At 35.3% G+C, this 17,758-nt stretch overlaps 1 protein-coding gene across 3 annotated transcripts in view; it reads left to right on the top strand.

Annotated features, from left to right (window-relative positions):
• LOC145678727 (uncharacterized) overlaps window positions 1-17,758 on the top strand; it is an 87,430-nt gene that overhangs the window by 42,418 nt on the left and 27,254 nt on the right. For all 3 annotated transcript variants that reach the window (XM_081749165.1, XM_081749168.1, XM_081749166.1), the window contains 2 exons: window positions 4,194-4,370; window positions 11,062-11,446. In XM_081749165.1, coding sequence (XP_081605291.1) covers window positions 4,194-4,370; window positions 11,062-11,446 — 562 coding nt within the window. The remainder of the gene's footprint in view (window positions 1-4,193; window positions 4,371-11,061; window positions 11,447-17,758) is intronic.

Below are 17,758 nucleotides of genomic sequence, written 5' to 3'. Positions count from 1 at the left end.
ATTTTATTTTCATTTGAGTAGAAATTAAGTAAAAAATAATCAGGGATATAAACATTGTAGTGTACATAATTTACAAAATGAGACAAAGTAGCGGATTTTTTTTTTTTTTTTTTTTAAAGAGAGAATTGATATAACACGGTAAAGGGATTCTTCGAGAATCGAGGCGAGACAATATATTCACAAATTTTACGATACGAAACTACAAATAATTCAGAATGATACTTATTTTTTTTGTCTCGTCTCATTTCATGTGTAACGCTGTTAGTTTCAGTGCAGAGACATTTTCTGAACACCCGTATTTTTCTGGTCTTAGCTAAGGGAGTGCATTGTATAAATAAACGGTTCGTGTTTTGACTTTCTATTCTGAGGGTCTGATTATTATTATTATTATTATCAGTGGCGTATTTACGATTTTGTTTCGGGAGGGGCTTTGCTAACTTTCGGGGGGGGGCTTTGCCAGAAAATGTGAAAATTCTGCAAGATATTTCATATACCTGACTATAGTAAGTAAGATTTCTGGGGGGGCTTAAGCCCGGAAGCCCCCCTAAATACGCCATTATTATTATTATTATTATTATTATTATTATTATTATTATTATTATTATTATTATTATTATTATTATTATGCCAAAGAAATCCAATTAGAGATTGCAACGGACTTTCACGTTTCATGGTACTTATGCCGAAAAAGTTATTTTTGCATATCTGTTCATTTTTTCTTGTTTGTTCCTAGTTACTTATATTTTCCTGCTGGTTATATCTTTTAACTTATCTGGAACAATTTTTAAACTTAAGATTTCATAAAAATCTATTTTTTTTTAAAATTTTTTCCTTCCTCAAATAACTTATAAAGATAGTTTAATAAAGGGTGAACATTAAGAAAAAAGTTATATTTTCCTGAAAACGACTCTAACAATTTTGTTTAATTTTCACAAATCAATATTTAATTAACCATCTTATAGTATGGTGTCTTTTCTCCACCAAGAATAGTTTAATTTACATTCCAGAATGGGTATATACGCTTGCTGTGAATTCTTTTCGGCCTATTTTCTCAAAAAAAGACTGAGGTAATTACGTATGTCCACATTTCATAAACAATTATTTTAATAAAAATCTAACATGTTAAGTTAGAAAGCAGTTTCTCATTATCAAATCCACAAGCAGGAGTTTATACCCTCGGGAGCGTGCTTCCCTTCTCTCTTCTTATAAGTATTTTTGACAAAGTTTTCCAAAAATGTCTATTACAATTTTGTTCACTTTTCCATAAATAAATGCTTCCTTGACATGATTAATGACACGATTTAATTTAAGAAATGAAAGTTATAAAGTTAAGTACTGTGGTTCATCCTTTTTATTTATTTATTTTTTCTCGTCAAGAGCATCGCTGCAGATTTCTGTAAGCTTTGAAGGGGGGGGGGGAGTTAGTGTTCAGATATATGTGTTTTATTGTCAGATATCGTCTAACAAGACATCAATGAAAATTTTAATACAAATATACAGGGCCCAATCAACCTTGGGGGTGCAAGAGAGTCTTCCAGAATCGGCCTTTGTGGTCACAGGTCATTTTTCTTTAGAAATAAACAAAAAGGAATTGAGTTGGTTATCTAACCTAGATCAAATAATTTAAAACAAAAACTGAATCACATATTTAATCATTTTAAAAGAAAAGTCGAAATTTCGAATTTCATATCTCTAACTTAAGATGAGTTTAAAGAACCGCTGATCACCAACAGATGGCAGCACGTATCCCTCATTTAACAATATATGTTGTAGGAAGCGACAACATTCAAAATAATTCAATCACATTGAAGATATGAATATTCAAACTTTTTCCAAAGACAAATTGAATCCATAACTAGAGAATAATCTTCGTACTTTTGTGATATATATATATATATATATATATATATATATATATATATATATATATATATATATATATATATATATATATATATATATATGTTTGTTGAGGGAGTTTTATTGCTGGAAGCGTACTTCTGTTGAGTTAAATTAAGTGCTCTGAACAATGAATAAAACAGAAATAATCAAAAAGTGCACGGATTATTCTCTAATTAATGGATCAATTTGTCTTTGGAGGAAGTTTGAATATTCATCTCTTTAGTCTGATTGAATTTTTTTGAATATTATGAATGTACGTGGTCTCCTAAAATAACGATACAATCACGGGGAGGGACGTGACCAGTAAGTTTCATCACAGGACGTACTGAATATTGGGATATTGCAGGCCCACGGCATCACAGATCCGCGCCATGTTTCACGGTTGGACAGAGAGAAACACTGAGGATCATATGCTTTTTTGAGCGTTTGTCACACATGAACATGAGCCGTGGTTTGAAATAAGATAAAGGATGACTTATCTGCCACATCACACGTTTGCAGTCATCAGTGGTCCATGTTGCATGTTTGCGGTAGTGCAAAAGTGTTATGGTCCGTTATCAGCGATTTTGGCAATGCAATTCAATCCCGTGTGCATGTCATGCAACTTGCCGCTATCGACACAGCCTGTGGGAGGTCTTGCTTAAGTTCCTCTGCTATTTATTTCAATTGATAATGCGCATTAATTGTCGGTGGGACCTGTCGCTGAACGTTTTGTTCCGATTACTATTCCTCTTTGGTGGCATGTTTTTGTCGTGAGTTGTGTAGACCGTCATCACCTTGGACGACGTCCGTCTCGACACACTCAACACACTTGTCATTTTTATCAATCTTGAACACATAACCGAGTGCCAACAATTTGCCTTCTTTTTAAATCAGAGAGATCATCCATTTTATACTATTCCCAGTTCACTATATTGCCGTTCTACTTCTCTCCAGAGTTCGCCCTAACACACAAGCACCAATAGCCCGGCACTGCATCATCGGCTAACAGATACCAACATAGATATCTGATATGTTTTTAACTCTAGTTGTTTTTACAAATTTAAGTTTTTGGCTTACAATTATCTAATTTTTTTTCACGCTCTCGAAAATTACACCTAAGCTTTTAGACTCATGCATGTAATTTTATTCACAAAATAAAGAGTTGTTAATTGATTCTACCTCCCTACCATTCTACCCCCTAAATTTACCATGTCTCGTTTTTGAACATTTTTCCCGGTTCAATGCTAATAGTATTAAAGAATTTATTTATTTATTCAAAGCTTATGAAATCAATGATACAAGTTTATGGGTAGTGCAAAAGTTAATGGCCAGGAAAGACTGGAATGTGAAGGAGTACAAAGGGTATCTATATATGAGAAAGACCTTCCGAGGCAGAAAAAGAAAATAAAAATGACTCTCAATATCAGTTTCTTATATGAGAAGTAAAGTAGGGAGTGCCCATTCACACCAAGAACTTGGACACAATATGCAACTTTACCAATTTACAACCCAAATTTTCCATTCTACCCGCTAAATTTACCATTCTTTCCAAAGTTTACTATTCTGTCCCCTAAATTTACTATTATCCCCCAAATTTTCCACTCTATCCTAAATTTACCATTCTCCTCCAAATTAACTATTCTTCCTCCCAAGCTTATTATTCTGCCCCTCAAATGTTCCATTTTTCTCCAAATTTACCATTCTATCCCTTAAATTTACCATTCTGCCTCCCAAGTTTAGTATTCTGCCCCTCATATAGACAATTCTTCTCCAAATTTAGCATTCTACCGCCTAAATTTACCATTCTTCCCCAAATTTACTATTCTTCCTCACAAATTTACTATTCTGCCTCTCAAATGTACCATTCTTCCCCAAATTTACCTTTCTATCCCTTAAATTTACCACTGTACTCCTAAATTTACCATTTTATCCCCTAAATTTACCATTGTTCCCCAAATTTACCATTCTTCCTCCCAAGTTTATTATTCTGCCCCTCAAATGTACCATCCTTTACCATTTTACCCCTTAAATTTACCACTGTAGTCCCAAGCTTACCATTTTACCCCCTAAATTTACCATTGTTCCCCAAATTTAGCATTCTTCCTCCCAAATTTACTGTTCTGCCCCTCAAATGTACCTTTCTCCTCATAAATTTACAATTCCCTAGTTTGATTCTACCATTTTTAATGAATAGTTATGTTCCTTATAATAGTCTCATGTACAATATGTATTTTATTATTATTAAATATATCATTAATATTCTATTAACATCAAAATTATCTAATTTATTATTAACATATTACTTACAGGAAAATGATGAATGAGTACCTGTGTCGGAGCTATTTAGCTGAAGAAATCCTTGACTTAACTGGGCCGAGGGCAGAAGACAGGGTTGGCAACTGGGAGGATACAAGCAAAGGTGATCTCGTCAAAGACAATATGCTCAATGATCAGGGGTCTTTGAACTACAAGGACTGGTTAACAAGGTAAGTACAGAGGTGAATGGGTTAGGCTTGTTTGGATTAATCAATCGTTTAGTCTAAGTTCAAGCACTCAATCTTGTTATCCGTTCAGGACAAGAGTGGTCTTAATATAATAAATGTTTATTTTTCATATATATCTTGCTCAAGCGAGGGGGTAAATCCAGAAAACCTGCTTTCGTACGTCACTGGATAGAATTGTCAAACAGATCGAAAAAGTATACTCATATAACACTACATGTTTAATGTCCCACAGTTCCTGTTCACGCTCTCAGATTAAGTATTAGAAACCTCTAGAATAATAGGAATCAGTGGCGTATTTAAGGAGGAGGTTCCGGGCTTAAGCCCCCGAAAATTAAAAAAAACTATTTTAAATTAAATGAAAAATCTTGCAGAATAAAGGAATAAAGTTAGCTACCCCCAGGAAACAAAATCGTAAATACGCCACTGACTAGGAATACTGGATCACAGGACCTCAGTTAGAGATTTTAAAAAAAAGGCGCTTTTGTGGAGGGGGACGATTTTTTCCCATAAAAAGGCGTTTGTTTTCTTTAAAAAAGACGGGAAATTTGGCTATTTTTACTTTCAATGATTTTCTTATTGGAGTATTACCCTTATTTTCCTCTAGTGGATTCTGCAATTAAAAGAGTACCGATACCTTTACAACGTTCACTACTTACAACTTCTATGTTGGCTGGCTATCTTTATTCATTTTCGAGTTGCCATTTCATTAATAAAGTTTATTATTTACAGATTTTAACCTTTCTTTCTTTATATTGTGTCACTAAATTTGCAATAAGGAAATTCGGTAAAACGTTTGTAGCCTTTTCTCGTTCAAATTTTAACGCCTTCAATAAGTGTTATGTATATAGATAAACATACTTGTTCCGCGTAACTTAAGTTCCCGAAAATCTTAAGGTTTACTTTACACATAAACTCTAAATGATAATTTCGTTCCACTACGTCTAATTTTAGGGCGTACCCACGCGGGGGTTCTACTGGGTTCGAATCACCCTAAAAACTTCGTAACTCCATTAACATTTCTACACTTTCTTCTAAGTACACTTGTTTAACAGAGAAATGATTGATGTAGCCTAAATATCTGATTTTACACCTCATCCGTACTCTTTCTTTTCTTATAAAAATAATCTAGTTATATATTTTTCTGAGAATATACGTAGGTTAATCAGGCCTGTAGCCAGCCCCAAAATGTAGGGGGGCCGGATGAAGTTAGTGGGGCCCGATGCAACCATATTATAGTTCATCACCATATTATAGTTCATTTGCCAGTCTACCGTGAAAATATTAGGGGTCCAGCCAAATTTAGGGGGCCCGGCCCCCGTAGACCCCCTCTGGATACGGGCCTGGGTGTAATTGCGAGAACTTGTTGTAATTACAGCTATTAAAAGCTATTGCTGTAATGCTATATAATAGAAGGGAAACAACAATAATTTTATTTATTTTCCACAAATACCCCATTTTCATCAGTGCTGCGAACTTGATCAATGTTTATCATATCTCCGAAACGGTTTGAGACATCGAAGTACTGTAAACGGCAAAATAATTTACACATCCATTACAAACCATACAAGTAACTAGATATGATACTTATCTCAGTTTTTTTTTGTTTCGAAATAATGGCTTTCAAAAAAATTAAAATTTTCAAACCCTGGTAACTTTGTTTCTATTCATTGAAAACAAGTCATACCATGACCATCGCATTCTATTTACTAAAGTACTTTCGATGTGCATTATTCTGTGCACCTCCGTTGTGCTGTATGTGCGTTAGAGGCTTCTGAACTTTGGATGTTCGAGATACTGTAACATCCTTAGTTTGCAACACTGAATAATAAAAGTGGTATTTTAAGTTTACGTTTGATATGTTCATTTGAAATATGTAATAACCATTTGAAATATGTAGTGCCATTTGAAAAATTATAACTTTAGATCGGGTTGGTAACATTGTCTGTTGGGTCTTTCTGTTTAATACATACAAAGATGTCCTCCCCCCTTATAGTTCCTTCTTGCAAAGTTTCACTTTTCTCTCTCCTTTGGTTTGTCCGGTTATAGCGGATGATCAAGATAAATTGTTCACACTATATATATATATATATATATATATATATATATATATATATATATATATATATATATATATATATATACAAGAGTGATATTTATTGTAGTACTGCAGAGTAAAGCACAAAATTACGGCGTTAAAATGCACTTTCATGCAGCTCCCTCAAAGAGCATTTGGAATAAATTATGATAGCGAGTACGAGAACAGGGAATATGACTGAAAAGAAAAGAATAAAATAGTGACAATAGGAAAACTGAATATAGTATCTTGTTGCAGAAAGCAAAATTATAATTAAAAAATGTGAATGAGATATGAAGCAAAATTAGATGATGAAGATTTGAGAAATATGAGAGGATGAAGATTTATTACTGTTAGCAGTTAAAAATGACTTCATTGATGATAAAATGATGGTTGCAATACTTGATTGAACTAGCACATGAAGAAAATATACCTGCATTTTTTTCGTTAAACAGAGACGTCAAATAGATTACATGTGAAGGAGACCTATGTATGTTGGCCACCGTTAACTCCAATGAAGTTCCCGACTTCAGCAGTGTATATGAAAATCAGTGTATATTAAAATTAAAGCAATTAAATTTAATGATTAACAAATGCCCAACATGTCGCGAACAACATTTAGCATCCTTTTACTTTATCTAAATATAGCTGAGTACAAAAAAATCAAATCCTAGCTGACATTGTATTTTTTATTTTTCTTCATTTCTTGTACACTCATGTCCAGGAGTTAAGAGATTTAATTTTTTTTCTCGAAACATCGAAATAACCTGGCACAAGTGATTTTGTTGGTACCAGAAAATATCCCGTTATAATTCACAAATTGATGGAAACTATAACCATATGAGGAACATAGGTGCCCTTTACGAACATTATTAGTAGATGGAATATGCAAGGCCAGCTTAGTAGCGTTGTGTTACGTACGAAATGTATCGTTGGGTAGATACACATCAAATGCATAGGACGCATACAGGATGACATAAAGAGGACATGTGGATGAATGGACATATCATCAGAAGACTAGAAATTTGACAAAGCCAATAAGCTACGCGTGCGGAGTTAAATGTGACTCACAGTAAAATTTTGCTACTCTGGACAAGATTCCATGTGAATGAAAATTTTCGAAAGCCACTCAGAAACCACAACCCAGAATAAGGACAGCTGTCTGACATTAAATGCCCTATGACGTCTAACCAACACTGCATTTGCATTTGGTCGAGAGTTTGCAGTAGTGTTGTCCACGAACAAGACGCGTCAGAGCTCAAACAGATATACTTTTTGAGATGAGTGCACCGAGACGAGACAAAGCAAAATCTGGTCTCATGGGCAGCGCTTTCTTGCCTTTACCTTTGGAAGCAATGTCTCTCGACAAACAGTGTATCAACGGCTATATGAGGTTTAATTTATGCATGGCGACTAGCTAGAGGCGTTCCACTCACATCCAGACACCATCAGAACCGTGCAACATAATGTATAGAACATTGAAAATGGACTCAAGAACACTTGGGTGGGGATTGTAGTTCAGCCTGAAGAGTGATTCTCGACGTTTGTTCTGTACTTCTGGCAGAGATCAGTGACACGTTATGACTCGGTCAATTTGGAGGAACGAGATCGTTATGTTGGTGTTGAGGCCATGGTTTGGGGTGGGGGAAGGACATTCTCGCATGTTCCCGGTGAAGGGTGATGTGACGGGTGCAAGTATCAGAATGTCATCCTGCAACATTATATGTGACTCTTCCGTGATACTTATGACCTTAAATATTGTCTATTGAACAACAATGCTAGTCTACGGAAAACACAGGAGGTGGAGGAATACGTGGAACATCAGAGTATTACATGTTTGAGGTGGCACTACGCTTTTTGCATCTTAATAAGATTGGACATAACTGAGACACCTTGGACGTCGTGTTGCAATCCGAGATCCATCACTAGGGACTCTGAATAACCTCCGATGAATGCTTCTGCAAGAGTGAGGCATATGACTACAGAAGGTTTTGGTTAGCTTCATCTTCCTTATAGAAACACCTTGTGTAACCGTTTGTTGGGTCACACTTCATACTCAACGTTTGTGGCGATGTCAAACGGGACCGATGTGCAATCGATGGGCTGAACCGACACAATGTAGGTGTCTTACACTCATTATTACTGTGTTTCAGTGTCACTTAACTATCAGTGTGGTCTCTGGGTACATCTCCCACACGTTCGATTCCACAGATAGGCATCGGTTCCCCATCTTCATTCGTGTATCACTTCCCCATGGTGTCGCTTAACTTCTGAACACGAGTGAATTTGATTGATCTTATGCAACACAAAGATTATAAAGGACAAGATCTAATATTTATGTAGCTCTGAATCACGCCGGGATTTGACTCTAGTATACAGATCATCATAAAAAGTCAACTAGCACGAACTAATCCTTCACCACCGCACTATTCACGCAACTGGACTTGGCTCCAAAATTAATATACGCGTGATGTATTTTTAAACAACATGTCTTAATATCATTTTATATTGGAGTTGAACATACTAGAAGAAACTTCATCTGTTCCATAATTCATATACGTAGAGTATTATTGAAAAAGATTGCCACCCAGTCTCTCTAAAAGACTATATTCCTACAACATACACAGGATATTGTTATTTGTTGAGCTAATTCTATTTGCTTATTAAAATACAATGCCAACAGAATCTCTCTCTCTCTCGCTATATATATATATATATATATATATATATATATATATATATATATATATATATATATATATATATATATAGGGTAGACAAAAATTTGGAAACACCTGGTATAAAAGAGGTAGTCATTTCAAACAGGATTTGCGTCTGAATGATAGGTGTCGCTGTGGTCACTGGCGCATCTTGTCAAGTATACACTCTGGCCAAACAGATGGATCAGTTACACTTCAGCGACCGGTCCGTGCATTTTATCGTGAATCATGTCTGGGTTGACAGAGTTTCAAATAGGGGAAAATTCTGTATGCACGTATGGTGGGAGCTTCCGTGACGAAAGTAGCGGAAATGTTTGGTACATCAGGAGGCACAGTCTCGAAGATCATGACTGCCTACGAGTGTTCCGAAAAACTGCATCAGCGAATCATCAGTGTGAACGCAGATGTGTGTTGCGTGACAGAGACAGACGCACACTGGGTAGTATTGTGACCAAGCAGAAGATCACCATGGTACCAAAAGTCACAGCTGAGCTGAGTTCAGTACTTACAAACCATGTTAGTGTCAAAACAGTCATAAGAGCTCCACAAGTAGGGTATTTATGGCAGATCAGCAATTCCCAAACTATTCGTGACTGTTGACTTTGCTGTTATATGGAGGCAGTGGTGCAACGGTCATAAAAACTGGGCAGTGGAAGACTGTCATCTGGTCTTAAGAATCTTCCTTTACATTGTTTCCTAATACTGGGCGAGTTTGCGTGTGGAGAACGCCAGCACACGCATACGACATAGACTGTCTGTTACCATGGCGGTGGTTTAGTGATGATTTGGGCACCCAATTCCTTGTATTCTGCAGGACCCATCATCATCCTCCATGGACATGTCACTGCCAAGGACTATGTAAACATTTTGAGTGAAAGCTCCATCCCATGGTGCAAACTTTGTTCCCAGATGATAATGCCGTGTTTCAAGATGACAGAGGCCCTGTTCATACAGCTTACATTGTCCAGCACTGGTTTAATGAGCACGAAGATGCAGTGTCACATCTGCCATGGCAACTACAATTACCAGACCTCAATATCATTGAGCCCTTGTGATCAATTTTGGAGACCAAGGTGCGAGCCCGGTATCCATCATCGTCGTCTCTACAACTTGCAGCCGCTTTGGCGAAAGAATGGTACAACATTCCTTTGATAACCATATGTGACCTGCAGTTTTCCATTTCCCCTCGACTGTAGGGCGTTCTGCGTGCAAAAGGTGGTTCTATTCGCTATTAATAAAAGTAATGTGCAATTTCTCAGGTGTTTCCATATTTTTGTCTATCCTCTGTATATATTTATTAGAGATAGATAGATATCTAGATAGATAGATAGATAGATAAATAGAGAGAGAGAGAGAGAGAGAGAGAGAGAGAGAGAGAGAGATTGTATTTTAATATGCAAATAGAATTAGCTCCACAAATAACAATATTCTATGCATATATCTCCATATACAATATCTTTCGAAGTTGCAGGTGGGGAAGAACATTCTTCACTCACTCTCTCACTCTGAGATATGTTTACAAAAACAGTTTGTATCTCATCCCTACCAGTAAATATATTTTTGGTTGTTATTCTAAATTACACTTTGAGACACGGGTGTTTATTCACTAGTCGGGTCTAAAGGTCCATTTTTTTTAAAAGTATACTTCAAACCATTTGTGTAATGAATCTAATGGTTCCAAGTAAAAAAAAAATACTTGCTATATTCTTAAAGAATATTTTAACAAATAAGGAATAAATTTGAACATAAAGTATTTGTAATTTTGACGCCGCAATCCGAATCTATCTCAGACTTGGGTTTCAATGTGTTTAACCAGCTACCACTTTGAACGAACTAATATACTATTTTATTTATTTATTTCATGTTTGTTTCACAAAAGGACTGCAACATTAGAAGACCTTTACAAACAATATGAAAGTTTATCCAATTCGTATCCAGACTATGACGGAGAAGTAACAGGCTACGCCGTTCAAGCTAGCCAGAATCCGTACAGTAACCCATTCTCAGTTGGAGGATTTCCTAAAGTGCACGCAGCCGCAGGATCATCTGGGTATGGAGCGGCGGCTGCTACTGGGTACGGTGCACCTGCAGGAGGCCTCACAGGATATAGTGCTCCGGTGATGGTTGGTGGATATGGGGCTACAGAAGGGAGTTCGAAAGGAGACGTGAAGATTAACTTGAAGGATTTATTTGAGATTGCACTTACCGCTATTGCCTTCTTGTCATTTGGGATGTTTATAATGAACCTTGTAATGCAAATGATGGTAAGTGTTACTAAGTTAATTAGTGCTAGAAACAGCTGTACAACATATATATGTGCAAGTGGGTTGAAAAGTTTCTTTCCTTAGAGAGAAGGAATTTTTACTCCTTTCCTCTAAGGCAGGAAATCGTATTACAGATAGGTTAGTAGCGATATGTTGTTAATCAACTTATTTTATGCGAAAGTTAATTAACTTCTATATAACTTGAAAAGAAAAATGTCTTTGTCCTTAAACCAGTTGTTTATAGCGACAATACTACATTAGTGTTTTGAAAGTGCCTTGCACGCTGCTTTGTCCTGATCACTATAAGCAGTTTTTATAGAAAGTTGTAGTAATATTCTGCGTCATTCCAACTACAGTAGAATCATGCTGAATTAGTCAAGAAGAAGGACATCATTTGAGTGAGAGCATACGGATGGCATCACTTTGCTTTCTCTTAAAGAAACTTTTTGCTTCTGGTTGGACGCTAGTGGTACTTGGTGGTGGATCCAGAATTCATGCTTTGTCAACACGTGATACGGAAACTCAGGACAGTTACTTTGAAAATCAGACAAAACATTTCACGGTTAGCTTTACCTGGTTTTGAGTCCGACCGGAGTCAAAGCTCGAGTCAGCTGAAAACGTTAAAGACGCGAAGATTCGTTCGCTGGGCCGCCTAAATATTACTTCACTTCCTACTTCACTTCAAGACCAACCCCCGTCCAATCGGATTCCAGGGCTTTCGAGAAAGGAAAGTCTTAAAAGTGGAATTTAAAGAAAATGTTGTAAACGCTAAATAAAATGTCTTGCTCCGTCTTCTTTCACATGCTGCATGGCTTACATAAATATAATCACGCTAATGCAATTCGATTGTGATAACCTAACTGACCATCTCTCAAGAAGCAAGTGAATTCTTAGAGATTTAAAAATTCAGTTGCTGCCTGATGCAATTTTAGACGTTACTAAAAATATTTTAAAAATTAAAATAAAACCTAGTATTTAAATGAGTGATTTGGGTGAATGGCGTTAGTGATAGTCAGCTGAATTGTCCCCAACAACACTAGTATTATCGAGACAAATAAATAAATAAAGGATTACTGAGTTAACAAAGGTAAAAAAAGTTACAGTTGTATTACATAAATGACAACAGTTAGGAATTTGATAACGAAAATAAACTTTTAATCACTAAAGAAAAATTTGAATATGAATATTAAAAGGGTTAACAATAATTTTGATTTTCTTTTCCCTGAAACAACAACAAAACAAAGAAATTTAGAGCTAAAAAGAAAATATGTTTCCATAGGAATTTTGTTGTAGAAGTAATTACCGTGACTTTGAAAATGGTAATAACAATTACACTCTGTTATCTTGTTTCAATACAAGAATATTATTCAAACTACATTCACAATGTCAGGTATTAAAAATCCTTTTTGACGCCTTATTGAATTGAATTCACTCTTTGATCAACCTTTTACGAGATAGCACATTGATACATAGGTAATCAAGTTACACGTAAAATAATTTATTTCAAACGAATACCATTTATTAAAAAGAAAAAAATGATGAAAAGAGAAAATGTTTGAGTAATTTAGAGGTTGTAGATACTTCTGAATTTCTATGCTAGTCATGACTTGTTAAATCAAATGAGCAAAAGCTCGAAAATATATGAGGGATGGATAGAATAGAAGTGCACTTACGAAATTTAGAATAGGTGACGTTAAGTTTGTATATATGATCATATGAGTAAATACATCTACACAAATTAAACATACGAAATAATCATTAATTATATATACCAACCAATTTTCATCTTCACAATAATAATACTAATAATAACATATATATATATATATATATATATATATATATATATTAAACACTTGATACACATACGAACACAGAAATATTCATACTTGTAAATAAAAAATGTTGAAGTTTATTTACTACTTAGTGATATTTATAATATCGTCATTTATTTAATGAAAATTGACTCGTGCACAACTTTTCGTGAATTTAGTCCTGGTAATGGGCTTAACGTTGTATTTCCCTAACAGTAAAAACTTGATTGTTACACCTGGCTTGATGTCTGATAATGATATAAATCATACGATATTAAATGCTACTCTGATTATAACAATCTTTGATAAACTGACCATTGTATTAATTTTATGCATATCCTGGGATGTTATCAATGGCACAAGTGATAAATAAAGGAAGCTATTTTACAATAGTTGTGAATATTAATCTACAAATGCTTTCAATTTACGGAATACATGTCTGGTATTTAAATTATAGCCACTAGCAACCCCAAATCATTAGAAGACCGATGTAAGTAATAGCTTAATTCAATCCAACAAAAAAGTTATTGTTGTTATTATTCAAATTTGATCATCCGGATAGTTTTTATTGATGGAGGAAATAAAGTTTTAATTTTGTACACACAACAAAAATATGAGTCACATCTTCTTTCGGGAACTAAACATTCATTGTCAGTAAGCTTCCAAAATGACGAACCTTGAAATTAAAGTTCGTTGGGATTTTCCCCAACACAGAAGCTATGAATAGGTGCAGCGAAAGGTAATGAAATGGATGATAACCACAGTGGTCATGGAACCTTGATCCATCGTACATCCAACAGTCTGATTACTACCAAAAGATTTAAACAGCCTACCTCAGTTTTCGTGTGTGAAAATCCTCGATCTTTTATCTCACTGACATACACTCGAGATTGGATTAAGAGGCTGAGGGATGTGTCCTCTCCTTCCCTCTGCGACAAGCAAGCCGTAGGTTCTGGTACTGACATCTCGTTGAAGCTTACTCGCCAAGTCATGTTACTACACACAAATACACTGTCCAACACACACATCTTCGAAATGAGAGATAATGTAGATAATAAAGGACGTTCGGCACATTGACGACGACGACTCTACCGTCGGTAAATTTATCTATGCATGATTAGTCCAAGAGCCCAGACACATTTATTTAACCCAACGAGGCCAAAAGGTTTGAAAGTCGATTCTAATGTGAAAAAGTCTCAGGAATTCGAAAATGTAACTCTTACAACTGTAAACCAGTCATGGTACGCGCTACAGGGTGTTTAAGAAGTAAAAGTGTAACAATTGTAAGATTTCACCTCATATAATTAAAAAAAATAATAACTTCATTATCGTTCAAGATAGAAACTTCTTTCTTGCTTTATTTCCGAGAATATACTCCAGATCTCAATCTCAATAGTAAAAACTTTTTTATATGGCCACCATTTTAAAATATGGCGCCTGAAAACGGAAAAAAGTCATTTCTGAACTACAATTCTTGTGTTTCAGGACTAATAACTAGGAAACAACTACGTTTTCGTAAACAACTTGAAGTAAATGTAATTAAGCATTTTAAGAGCTTGCAAATGACACATATATCGTTGCTATATCTTTAAAAATAATTGAGCTAATTAATTTTATGTAGTGTTATGTGTCTACGTAGCGTATTGTACTTTTTAGCTTAAATGCGAAAAGTTTTAGGAGATTTATAGCAAGAGTCCATCCACATTTATTTAACCTAAGGAGGCCAAAAGGTTTGAAAATCGAATATAATGTGAAAACGTCTTAGTAATTCAAAACTGTTACTCTTACAACTGTAAATCATCTATAATTTGCGCTACAGGGTGTTTAAAAAGTTGAAATATTTTTTAAAAATGACGCTTTAAGAACATTTATTTAGCGCAAACTGTTACTTGAAACTGTAAAAGCAATTCCTAATAGAGTCATGTTTCAAAATGCTAATAATATTATTTTTACCCAATATTTAACTTTTTGTCTTATACAGGGTTGTTCGAAACTGGCCATTTTAATACAAATTCTGATAAATACCGAAATTAACTGTAGGATCATACAAGAATATACATATTGAAACTGTTGACAGACATGTGTTAAAGCAATTGACAGACTTGTAATTTTTTTTCTTAATTTTCATCACTTTCACTTTTAATATCTTCCTCACTGGAAGATCCACCCTGAACTTCTTCGTCTGTATCATAGTCACAATCATCATGTTATGCTGAAAACTGGTGTAGTATGTTTTAAGGAATTTGTTCGCCCTCAAACCACACAAATTCATAATTTCCTTCAATTATACACCAACCATTGTCTTCAGGCCTAAAGAGAACAGGGTTCTGGATGTTGGCATTTTTCCATAAACTTGCAACATAATTTGCTCTTTTTATTTTTTGCATTAAGACTGGTAGTGATGATGGAAAAATGCCAAGTTTATGGAAAAATGCCACCTCTGGTCAACTTCTTTTATGTTACCAAGAGGGTTTTTATCTTTGTCAGGACCATACTTTCTTACAAATAAATCGAATCGTGCTTTGTTAACAGAAGTACACTTAGGTAATGAATACATGAAGCATACAAAATGTTCTAAATTCCTGATAACGTCATCACTGATGTTCTGTGAATTTCCTAGAGTGGCGAAAGTTTGCTTGAAACAATTTGAAGTTTCCAGTATGCGTATGGGCAGAATTTTACCTTTTCTCATAAAAGATGCAGTATAGTCGCATCCTGTAAAAGCAAGGAATGATGGAAGAGCAATACAAAGATGAGGTCCAAGTATGCTGTTTCCCGCATCTAACCAAATGTGACCTTCAAGATGTTTTTGATGAAACAACAGCAGGATACAAACATCTGCGTCTGACGAGCGCACAATTATATTGGGTTTCTGTAGTTCTTTGTATACATACACTGCATGCCAAATAAGCCTTGTGTCAGCCTCTTCATGTTGGCACAACAGTGTTGGCTTAATGATGTTAGTTACTACTCCATTGTTGGAAGAAAACTCGTAACATGTGTTTTGTATTGCTAGATAGAGAATATGGTTTTCAAGGATTGTAGCATACTGATTTTTCCCCCACTCCATACATAGAAATGTAAACAGTGATTCCTTAAAATGTGGTGATCTTAAAGCTCGCTGAAAATCTTTAGGTCGTGTTTGCTGTCCATCAGTTACAGAAAATAATGAAGAGCAAGAGCCTCTATTTATTCTTTCTACATCCTTAAGGGAAGGACTTTGATATGTGTCACAAATGAAGTGTACACAAGGTGCTAATTGACACAAACGAATCAACAATACCTTGGCAATCTCAGAATACGTTACTGGTATATTAGTCTGAGAATGAATAAAAAAAAAAACATTGCATCAACAAGACACACATCAATGTGGATGGGAGGCTGGCTTTTGTACTTTTTCTCAAGATAATGAACCAACTTTGATTTGTCTGTTTTGTTCAATGATCCATCACGTTGGGCTAATGTAAGAGGCACTGGTGTCAGAGGATATGTAAACATATATTCCAGATCAATATTTGCAGTTGAGGCAAGGAAGATTTTTTTATCTTTCACTGATAATCTACATTTCACTGAATCAGTTGTGAAATTCTTAATTTTCCTTCTTTTCAGGGGGTTTTCAAATCTGGAAGGATCTTCAAAACATGCCGTTGTAAAGCCATCGAACCAGTTTTGTCCTGTTTCCATACATCCAAGAAGGTCTCTTGAGACATCAGAAGATACAAATTTTCCAGTTGATATATTGCATAAAGTTTTTACATTATCCTCTGAAAAAGGATTCATACTATTGTTTATAACATCAGATAGCTTATCAACATCTTGGTGGTCTCTCTGTATTCTGTTGTTTTTGCACTCTTGAGAAACATCTTTCTTGAATTGCAGTCAAACCATATCCATCAACACTGAAACAATAGAAGTTCTCATTGCTCTTGTAACCATCCATCTTTTACGTGCAGATATGGACTGCGAAAAGGCTGAGATTCCTATGAAGCGAGAAGCGGCATCTGCATTCACTGTTTGTTCTAATGCCATATCAACTGGGACACGGGAAAACCCCTTTGCTGTTCTCTTAACTGACAAGCCACAATCTTCTAGCATTTTACGGACACCAGGGTGTGTTGTGTCCATATTAAGCAGATTTAGAAAGTATCTTGTAATCCATCGTGCATAGTTTGGACGGTTAACTGCAAAGAATACATAGCACATCTTGCCCAAACAACAAGTGAATAAGTCCACATCACAAGTTCGATATGCTCTACTGAAATTGAAGTATAGCTGAACTAGATCAATATACATAAACCAGAACTGTGCTGTTTCACCACGTTCACCAGATCTTGTTTTAGCAGTGTATTCCTCGTATTTGTCAAGGAAACTACTCATTGTCTCAGACTCAAAAATATTGGTAATGGATTCCTTACTTAGATCTGAGGATAGCTGGATCAGTTGGTTTCTAACTGAGCTGGCAGCAGCCTCATTGCTTTGTACAAACTGTTTGAAGTAC

The sequence above is a fragment of the Thermobia domestica genome, chromosome 2, assembly GCF_964235325.1.
Source record: "Thermobia domestica chromosome 2, izTheDome1.hap1.1, whole genome shotgun sequence".
Classification (NCBI taxonomy): Eukaryota; Metazoa; Arthropoda; class Insecta; order Zygentoma; family Lepismatidae; genus Thermobia; species Thermobia domestica.
Note: the sequence above shows the minus strand (reverse complement) of the source record. Positions and strands in the feature narration are given on the sequence as shown.